The 10,436-nt window shown below is 41.0% G+C and overlaps 2 protein-coding genes across 2 annotated transcripts; one reads left to right on the top strand and one right to left on the bottom strand.

Moving 5' to 3' along the window:
* Positions 1-443: 443 nt before the first annotated feature.
* si:ch211-10a23.2 (uncharacterized protein LOC567812 homolog) lies at positions 444-4,833 on the top strand. The gene is made up of 4 exons (XM_041954504.1): positions 444-538; positions 867-952; positions 2,814-2,994; positions 3,988-4,833. Exons 1-4 carry the CDS (start codon positions 512-514, stop codon positions 4,129-4,131), a joined length of 438 nt encoding a protein of 145 aa, XP_041810438.1. The 5' UTR covers positions 444-511; the 3' UTR covers positions 4,132-4,833.
* A 939-nt stretch (positions 4,834-5,772) lies between these two features.
* On the bottom strand, positions 5,773-10,111 carry plek2 (pleckstrin 2). The gene is made up of 9 exons (XM_041954515.1): positions 10,022-10,111; positions 9,545-9,709; positions 8,821-9,005; positions 8,589-8,680; positions 7,968-8,155; positions 7,732-7,833; positions 7,247-7,330; positions 7,021-7,099; positions 5,773-6,068 (listed from the first exon to the last, which is right to left on the bottom strand). The coding sequence occupies exons 1-9, from the start codon at positions 10,073-10,075 to the stop codon at positions 5,941-5,943; spliced, it is 1,077 nt and encodes a 358-aa protein (XP_041810449.1). The 5' UTR covers positions 10,076-10,111; the 3' UTR covers positions 5,773-5,940.
* Between the last annotated feature and the right edge of the window lie 325 nt (positions 10,112-10,436).

Below are 10,436 nucleotides of genomic sequence, written 5' to 3'. Positions count from 1 at the left end.
CAATGAGTGAGAAGACCCGTGGCTCAGTCACCATGGCAACTTCGCAAACTCAATCTGCTGATGTGGACCATGTGATGCAGCTGAAAAGATGCAGAAAAAGAGAGCTTGCTTGTAATGTTTGGTTAGGAGATATGAATGCAATAATGCTTTGTGTGCTTTTTTTAAGTAAGAGTTGCAGAAGTAGACTTGTCCAAGGGACTGACTGCGGTTCATGGTTGCAAGGGCTTGCTGCACAAAGATGGATTATGGACTTAGATACGAGAAAATGCTCCAGGGAGGCCAGGTTCACTGCTTGTCCAAATGATCAGGATTGAGCTGTCTCTTCATGTTTTAATATACCCCCCCCCCCCTTCCCTCTCTGCCTGTCTTCCACCATCATCACTGCCAAACCGGGAGCCTGTCTCTATGACAACGTAGTACAGGCGGGGTTTGCCAGCTGGAGGCAGAGTCAATCAGTCCTCCGCTGGCATCACCGCTCGAAACCTCCACACCGCATCACGCCCTGAGTGGAATGGAAGAAAAAGACAAGAAAGAACATGTACGTAGCTGCGTTTTGTTGAATTTACGGCATGCGTTGCAACATTTCTGCAAAACTACCATTTCATTTTAAGATATTCGACTTCGGCATGGCTTGCTGAGGAAGGATAGGCATAGTTTGTCCAGCTGAGTCACTGATTGTTGAAAATGTGGATCAATAAAGCTATTGTTCCCATCGGTGCCATAGGTGGCAGCTCACCGCAGATTAAGATACCAGCAGGCTGCATGATGAAGGACCTAATCCTGCAAAAATAAATTAACAGCGCTGCCCTGTTTAGCGGTAGGCCTCATCCTGATCTGTGCGTATAAATATCTCTATTGTTTCACAGGGGGAGTATATCGGAGAGATAAAAGGTGGCATGCGGCCTTCAATGAAGCTGGTTGTTATGGGAATTATTAACCAAAAACCCAAGAGGTTAGTGCACACAGCTGTTTTTGTTTTGTCATAAAAAGAGGATTATACATTATTCATATACTGTTGCACAAATGACGTGGCGGCCAATTAGAGTTAGTGTTAAAATGCCCCGGTCTGCCATAAAAGCATGTAAAAGCCGATAGGCAGCTGTTGCCTGTGTGTGAGTGCAGATGCCAACCACCCAGCTCGTCCCTGTTTTGGGAAAATATCTTTGTAATGCCAGTGCGTTTCCTAATTATAGGTTAGTCTGCGAATGTGCGTGGGAGAGTTGCAAATCTCATGAAATCTGGGGAGTCAAACTGGAATTTCTTTGGATGATAACATCAGCTGGCTTTTTATTCCTTCAGTCGTCTATTATATCCAGCTAAAGATGACAATTAGGATAAACAAAAAAAAAAACAAACAAACCCTGATGTTCAAAAATAAACTATGATGCAGAACTTTTTTATGTCGAGAAACTTATTTTTAGCTGCAGAAACATCAGGAAGGTTTTAAGGACAGATTTTCTCAAAGGACCCTGAACACGACTGGTTATTTTAGAGCTTTTCATTCATAATTTTATTTTCACTTTGACACCAAATCAACTACCAATGTCACCCAAAATCTGCTCAGATCAGGTTCAAAACTATAATATTGCAATGCCAAGAACCAAAATTACAGCTTTGCATGTAATCAGGGCCAAACATGACGTATGTGCATGTTCGCAAAAAATGTTCAAATCAATTGCTTAAAGTACTAATATCACATTGGAAAAATACTCTGTCACAAGTAAAATTCCTGGACTCAAAATGTCATTTAAGTAAAAGTATCAGAAGTGACAGCAACTTAATTTACTTAAAGAATCAAAAGTAAAGGAAACCTTGAATAATGCACAACGGCCTTTGGATTATTATTATTGATGGATTAACATGTCAGCAGTACCTTAATGTAGTAGCTGCTCGAGATTGAGCTAATTTTAATTAGGCTACTTTATTTTGAATAGCTTAATGTGTAGCAGCGCATCATATGTTTTGACTGTAAATAATCAGTGAGGTAACTAACTGTACAGTATTTGAGTAATTGTACTTAGTTATTTTCCACCACTGAAAAGTGAGAGCAAAAATGAACAGTATTATAAATTCTCCTGCAGGAATAAACCAGCGAGGCTTCCACATATTTTTAAATTCACGCTGTTTGCTCTGGTGACGGTCAAGTCGTGCACTTAAACTCACTGTTGGTCATCTCGATCATTTGTTATTCAGTCTTCTTCATGAAATACTTTGCTGCTAGATTACAGGTGTCAAAAAGACCAGAAGGTGTCACTGTTCTCTAAAGAATTTACACAGGTTTATAACCCATCTGATCCCATCAGAAGAAAAGACTGAGAGGCAGGGAGACAGTAAAGCTACACGTCAGCAGTGCTGGAGGAAGTATTCAGATCTTCTCCTTGAGTAAAAATACTAATACCACACTGAAAATAGTGAGAAAGGCTGTCACACATCACCCACCTTCACACTGGTTTCTTTTGTCCAACCAACAGTCCAAACCTCAAAAGTATTAAACCTAAATTACAACTATTAAAAATGGAAACGCAGCAAATCTTCAGGAAGTGTTTTTGCTTGAAAAATGACAAACGATTCTCTAAATAGTTTCCAGTTAATTTTCTGTCAATCAGTTAATTGATTCATAGTTTCAGCTGATGTGCAAAAATCTTGTAAAGTAACTAAAGCTGTTAAATGAGAGAATATACTCTAGTACATCAAATTTGCACTGAAGTGCAGTAGTTGATTAAATGTACTTAGTTAGACTCCACCACTGCACGTCAGCGCTGTGTTCTGCCGCTCTTTCATCGGCCCCTGATCTCTCCTGTGTCTTTGAACAGCATTGAGGTGACTCTGTCCAGTCACCCCCAGGAGGAGGACACAGAGGGCGACGTGGGACTTCAGCTAAAGGTCAACTTCACGGACAAGGCCGTCCAACGCAACGCCCGCCTGGCTGGAAAGTGGGGTCCAGCTGAAAATACCCTCTCCTTCTTTCCCTTCGCACCTGGAGAATCCTTCAAGGTGATCAGACATTGGTGTATTGGTGGCCTTTATTTTTTCACTCTCTGATCTCTGCTTGAAATTTTATTGCAAAAACAAAAGTTGTTTTGAGAATTTCTGTATTTCAATCGCCACCCACCTCTCGATCATCTATTCCCTTCCAGTCCTGTCCAACAAGGACTCATCCAATATGCATGAAAATTCAAGCAGGGCTAATGCAAAAAGCCTCCAGGTCCCACTGAGACTGTTAAATGCACTTCTTTCTGTTGGCTGGTTGCAGTGTGTGTGATCCGGTGGTTACTGTATGCTGCTGTGAATCACCTTGCAGTATGAAGTCAGCCTGAACATTCACCACAGGCAAATGTGTCTGTTAAGGGCTTCAAATTCCAGAAAAAAAAGTACCAGGAAAGGAAGATTCATAAAGATTGAGTTCATCTTCTCACCCTGAATGCAGCATTACATCACTATGCTGCACAGGACGTTTCTATAGAGTAGATTTTAAAAAGCCCCTAAAAACGTGGTTTTAAAGTCTAAATTATTTCTCTATAACAGGGGTTTCCCTTAGAGGCCCAAAACTGAAAATGATGGGACATGGGTCAAAGCAAACGCCTACTTTATTCTATTTAAGATGCAAAATTGTAATTGTACTTCCCTTAATTACTACTTGCACAAAAGTGTCTCGCAGATTATGAAAAATAAGTATGGATCCTATATATTTAAAGAGCATTTTACTTTTGGCCCACGGACCCTACTTTCGGCAGCCCTGCTCTCGAATATCAAATATTGATGAATAAGCAACAAAGCTACAATACAGAAAAAATTGTGACATAAACAAAACTGTTCCAACTTTGGCAAAAAGTGATGTTCATGTTGGACTACACTCATCTAGTAGGACTCCTTCCTCTGATGATCCACCTCTCATATATGTGTGTATTTGCATAAAGCTTTCAATATGCAGCAAAGTATAAGAAAACCCCTGACCGTCTCCTCCTCTTCCTTCCCCCTGACTCTTAGATGGAGATAGTTTGTGAGCACCAGCAGTTTCGTATCTTGGTGGACGGACAGCCTCTGTGTGGATTCACCCACCGGCTCTCCCGGCTCGCCTCCCTCACTGCCTTACGGGTCTTTGGAGATCTACAGCTCACCAAGGTGGCCTAACACCAACATCAAAAAACAAAAAAACACACATGAGGATGTTTCGGGACAGTGTTCAATACATACGATTAGAATAGAGCTAGATTTTGAGTGAATAAATTAACCCACGGTGGGGATGTTCAGCGTCTCCAGCTCCAAATAAAGTTCCGCCTGCCTCGTAATCACGCGTTAAGACAAAGTGCCTTCACTAGATTATCTGTTTGGGGACTTGAAGATAATGACTGAATGCAACAGTCATCAATGTCTTAAATAAACTGAAGAATGTGATTTGAACTGAAGTGAATTAAGTTTTAAGCAAACGTGGTCGAAGCTGTAATATCCCCCCCTCCGGTGGACATTTGCACGAACATGATGCGACGCAGATCTCAGACGTTTGTCTTTGATTTCTCTGGAGTTAACCTTTGAAAGCACTTATGTTTACGAGCGCCTGCATGAAGATGAATGTCTCTGAAATCAATCGATTGTCATTCTGTGCCCGACTAAGTACTGTAACAGGTGTAATAATGTAAAACAGTTTCAGTAGCCTACATTAGTGCATGCCAGTAAAACTGAGTTTGCCTCCAGATTGAACGTAAAGCTGGAAGGATTAGGTTGTGTCAAGCTTACTGCCCACTGATTTGTGTACTTTTCATTTACCACTAGCACTTTTTATGTGAGTGTTTCCTATTGACTTTACTTCACTGCAATAAATCACCTTTGTTGTTACTCTTTTGTTGTTTTCCGCTTTGTGGTTAAGTTACATGGAAACGCGCTCTGCGTTATCATATACTGCACTGTGTCATGATTTCACAGGAACGAGGCTGTAAAACCAACACCAGCTCAGCTTGAGTCATTCAGATAAAGGCCCGACTCGGCTTGCTGAGTGGGAGTGCCTGTCTGTGACTGCTGGGAGCAGCCGGCCTCAGCTCGAACATGATGATTGTGACAAATACCTCCTGAGGCTGTTCTTGTCTCTACTTGAGCTTCCTCATGGAGTCAGATCCTTTAGGTAAAAAAATACCACATAAAAATACTCCCCTCTGGGCTTCTGCAGGGTTCACCAAGTTAAATTTAAGGCTTTTTCAATTTTATAGCTCATAGAGTACAATTCCATACCTGTCTCATGGTCATACTTGTATGAAAGTGATGGAAAACAAGTAGGGACGATATGGCTAAGAATTCTTTTATTATATCACATTTTTACTCCACAGCAGTATGCAACAATGATTTCTAATGATGTAATTCTGGGTCCGAGTAAGTGGAGGAAAAGTAATGGATGGATGAACCAATGAAAAAGGATGAATTCATTAAAGTTAATTAGCTTTTTTTATGACTGTAAAATCACTGTCACAACAGTCAAAGCAAATTTTATAACTGAAACTACTGCATGTGGCATGCAAAGACTTCTGTAAATTCAATTTAAGACTTTCTGATACCTTCTAAGGCCTTTTCTGAGGAAACCGGATTCATTGCTTTTTATGGTTATTATGACCTGCAGAAACTCTGCTTGATACAAGTAAAAATCCGGAGTACAGGAAGGTGCTGGAAGTTGGATTTTATAATTGGGAAAGAAAAAAAAAGAAAACCAAATAAAAAGAAGGGAAAATGATACAATTATACAGATTATATACAACTGTTGAGCTTTTAAAACCCTTTAAATCCTCACTGCACAACCATTATGATGCAGAATAATCAAGTTGAAAACATTAACATCTCACAGATAAATGAAGAGAAATGTTGATTGTATGTCTCCAGTTTGTTGCTACCGTGTACATTCATGGAATGTGTAAATTCAGTCTTCTTCATCGCTGGTTTGAGTTTTAATCCGCTGCTCTATGTCTGCTCTCGAATCGCATCGATCCAGTCCATCTTCTCCTGGTGGGTCGGAGCCTGGATGAAGTAATGTGTGTCTGACTGAGTGATGATTTTAAACAGGTTGCCTTGAACGTTGCCTTTCACACCTGATTAGGAGGAGAAATTAGGATTCATTAATTAGAACTGAGACAATGAGGTTAAATGGTGCAGTTATGAGTCAAAATGATGCATTTTCTCTGTGAAAGTGATGAGAAAACTTGACTAAAAAGACATGATGTTGAAATAACAGCAACCTCTGTCACTTTAGTGTTAAACATCATAACTGAAGACTCACATTACGGCAGGAGTGAGAACTACAGGTGTGAACTTTAAAGGACAAGTTTGGTGTTTTTCTCATTGTCAACAAATCACATGAGAAGATGAGAATATGATCATGTGTTAGTCTCTCAGCGACGTCCCTGCTCTGTCTGTGGCTCTCTCACTGACTACAGAATATTTCTGATTTACAAAAAAGGCCAAATAATTAACTAAAAGTGCCGTCCGCTGCAGTTTTTAGCAAATTTGACTATTTATTGGGGACAATTTCAGATGTGGACTTTGTATGTGGGATAAAATTTAAAGCGCCCGTGTTCTTTGTAACGAAGGAGAAGAAACATATAGAATGTTTATACTTTACTATGTAATAAATGTATCAAATTCATACTTAATTATTCTACTACTACTGTTTGATTATTACTATGTATTACTCTATACTTTACTATTGTTATTATATTATAGTATTAACAGTAGTAGTATTCTATTACGCTATTAGAACGTTGCACAACAGATATATTTCTATATAAATGGTAGCATAGTACACATAGTTGACATATTTACATTTACATATTTCAAATTGTTTATTATTTATGTCTGATATTGTAATATAATGTACAATTATATTATATATCCGCTTGGATATTTCTTATTTCCTATTTCTATATTTATTTACTTGTTCTACAATAGGAGCAACTGGGATCAGTCATTCTGATTCTGATCCGATTTGCTTGTTTAGAAATGACCATGTTTCTGAGGTTGTTGGCATTGGAGACGGTGACTCACCTGAGGGAACTCCGTTGTCATCCAGAGAAGACACCAGACAGCTTCGCAGGGAGAAGCCGCCAGCAGGGCTGATGTCATCCTGACAAGTGATGTCAGACAGGAAGTGGATTAGACTGAGTCAGATTTGTGGAAACGAGTTACTGAGGATCATGAGCCGGCCTGGGGCGAAGGCAAACATCACAGCCGCGTTGTTGGGTCATTCTTCACACTCTTCATTCACACTCACCTTGGTGGGATCAAAATAGTGAAGAAACGCAGGTTCTGAACGCAGCACAAACAGCCGCACCTTCCAGTTCTTCCTCCTGTGTCCCTGTGTTTCAAGTGGGTGCAAGTGTTAGTTTGAGGTCTCCATTTGATCCAGCGCTTATAAGTAATTGCTAATTAGGGCTAGGTTTATAAAAGGTTTGTAAGATGTAGTACCAATAAGAACAAATTTTGAGTTGCCAGGTTGTGAAAAACCCTCTTGGCTAAACCTTTTTATTCTGTAATAATGCTTTGAGAAATGCTGGTACGAGTGTGGTTCTCTGTTTGTAAACCATCCATCAAGCCTGCAGCTGTAAATGTTAGTTGTAAAAGTCGTCCAGAAGGTAAGTGCTCAAACAGTTTGCTGTCAGTGGCTTATAATGGATCAATAAAGCCGTAGAAATCCATTATGTATAACTTATCAACCGTTTTCAGCATCTTGACGCAGAAATAATTCAGTGTGTTTACCTGTTTAAGTAGGTATCCTCTCTTTATCACTTTTCCACTCAGCTCCACTGCAGACAGCGACGTCTCTGCCTTCACGCTGCCTCTCTTCTTTAAACTGTCAGACTGAGGGAACAGAAACACGCTGCGGCTTAATCACTCCTCCAACCTTCTATCTGCCACCTCAGCAACTGGATTCACACTGAAAACCTGTGGATAAACGTATGCACGCAGGCATTATCCAGCAACAGTTTACTCACAAAGCTGTACAGCGCAGTGGAGTCGTCCATGAACTGCTCACTGAGGGCGGCGGTGCGCAGAGCCTCCACACTCTTCAGGCCGACGGTCCGCAGGAAGCCCTCCTCCAGCAGGGCCGAGGCCAGCGTCAGGGCCTCCACGCGGGTCAGGGCCAGCTGCATGAACACCAGCCAGTCCACCACTGCTGAGCCTGCAGGGACATCAAATATAGGTCTACACCTTATTGTGCAAATATACACAAAAACAAATACAGCATATATACATATGTGTTTCTAAACATTATTCCAACGCATTATGCTTCCTTATGTCCCTGTAAAGCACCTCAAGTTGTATCTAGGTGCCATAAGAAATGCCTAAAAATGCAGTTATACAAGATATTTAATTAAAGGTGCAAAAGCAGACAAATAATAGCAATAATGTCAGTTGTTTATGTTGTATATTGTCTCTCTGCAGCACTTTTAATTGTCATTTCATCGTCATTGGCTTCATTGGTAGAGATTATAACCACGTAGACAGTGACTAATTAGTGCTACAGTCCTATTCTGCAAACTGACCGATGAAATGTTTCCAAGCAAACACCACCCAAGATGACAGAGCAGAATACAGATGTTGGAGAGGCTCACCTGAGAAACAGTTGCTGTATGTGCTGCCCTGCTCCACGTGGTTGCTCATCTTGATACCACTGTGGACGTCATACATGGAGTCCAACACCTTGCTTTAAAAGAGACAAAGAAGCTTGAGGGAGTTAGAAAGAGATCTAAATATAGTCCTAAACAAGCAGAGACAAAAGCAAGCTGTCTGCAGGGCGGGACAGTGAACGCAGCACAGGGTTGCTGCAGAGTCTGTGAAGCTCACCACAGGTTGATGTTGTGCAGCTGGGATCCAGCAGGCTCTTCCTGCTCTGTGACCTTCCCAGCGTCGGCCGTCCGGAGCTTGTCAACCACGGCGGTGATGTCAGCCGCCCAGTCATCTCTCTCCTCCCGGGAGCACGCCTCCAAAAAATGGTCCACCCCGTTCTTTGTCTGGAGCTTGAACACCAGCTGGGAAAAACAAAAAAAGGAGACTGATGTTCAGTTTTGAGGGCTTGATGAGGTCGGCCAAAAACGAAGAACAATTGGTAGAAGATGGAGATCAGGCTGTGACAACACGGGAACCTGAGGCGAGTGAGGTGCGAGAGAATCAGAGAGAGGCCCAGCGAGCAAAACCACACCTTCGATGTGGTTTCCACCAATAAAAACATAAACAAAGGAGAAGACCGAAGGGAAAATGTGGTGCATCCGTGTGATAGACAGCATCGGAGGCACGACAAACAAAACCTGAAATCTAATTTTATAAATGAGAAAACTGTAGAAGTTTGTGATGAAATGTTTTAAACAGTGAAAATACAACAAAATGATTCACTTTTGATCCATATAATCACTTCCATTACTTCAATTAAACGAGGAATACAGTGAACATTTCTTTGAGGTCTTAATGGGGTGACTTTCCAGTGTGATCTTCTGCTTCTGTAACCTTTTCAATCCCTTCATTTACCTCTAACAGAACACAAGCAGTAGCACCAGAGTGTGGATTAACTCACCGGCCGATTTTCGTGCTCCAGAAAAGGACAAGTTATCTCACAGTCCTTCAGGAAGATTTTCCCTCGCTGACACGAGTCCCGTTTGCCTCCTTCGTACTTGTAATACAGCAGCTTGTCTGACATCAACACAAACCAGCGCGCCTTCCAGTTGTGTACAAGATGACCCTGTAATCAGATTATCAAAAATTATGTAAAATTTGCTATCGTCTCAGAAACAATATACTCATATTTATCTGCTATATCGCTCGCTATATGTGACACTGACTCTATTCATTTCCAGTTTACTCAGTTTATTTCTCAGGAACACTGCATAGTAATAAACATCACTATAAATATGCCAGAAATAGCCAAGAACAAAGTTTTAATCTGTGGTTCCAGGAGTTAAGTTTGCAACCTTAAAATTTAAAACACTAATCATGGTAAATCTATATTTTATAGCATTTGTTTTAATATTTATTTGACTAAAAAATGTCTTACCCTTTTCACCAGGAATCCTTCTCTGAGAGTCACTTTTTTCTTGTCTGTATCCATACTGATCTGATCTTTGCCTGTTCCTGCCTGCTCAGGTGTTTGAATGTAGAGGGAAGAGGTTTTTTTTTTTTTTTTGCTTAAATAAGTGCGTCACCCTGTTCACACCCACACCCACACCTTGCTCAACACTTTTACACCAGTCCAATCCTGCAGTGTCTGCCAATTATCACATGAGGGCGCAGCGGCTCCTTCAGCGGCTCAGCGTGGAGGGTGAATGTTGTGAAGACTCTTGAATTCTGGCATGTTTGAAAGATGGATTTCTGAGGTGAGGAATGTTCTGTTCAAACACACGTTGCTTTGCACTTTGAACGTCATTTCAATTCACCTGCAGTGTGTGTGTGTGTGTGTGTGTGTGTGTGTG

Source organism: Chelmon rostratus, chromosome 15, assembly GCF_017976325.1.
Source record: "Chelmon rostratus isolate fCheRos1 chromosome 15, fCheRos1.pri, whole genome shotgun sequence".
NCBI classification, from domain to species: domain Eukaryota; kingdom Metazoa; phylum Chordata; class Actinopteri; order Chaetodontiformes; family Chaetodontidae; genus Chelmon; species Chelmon rostratus.
This window is presented reverse-complemented; position numbering and strand designations above follow the sequence as displayed.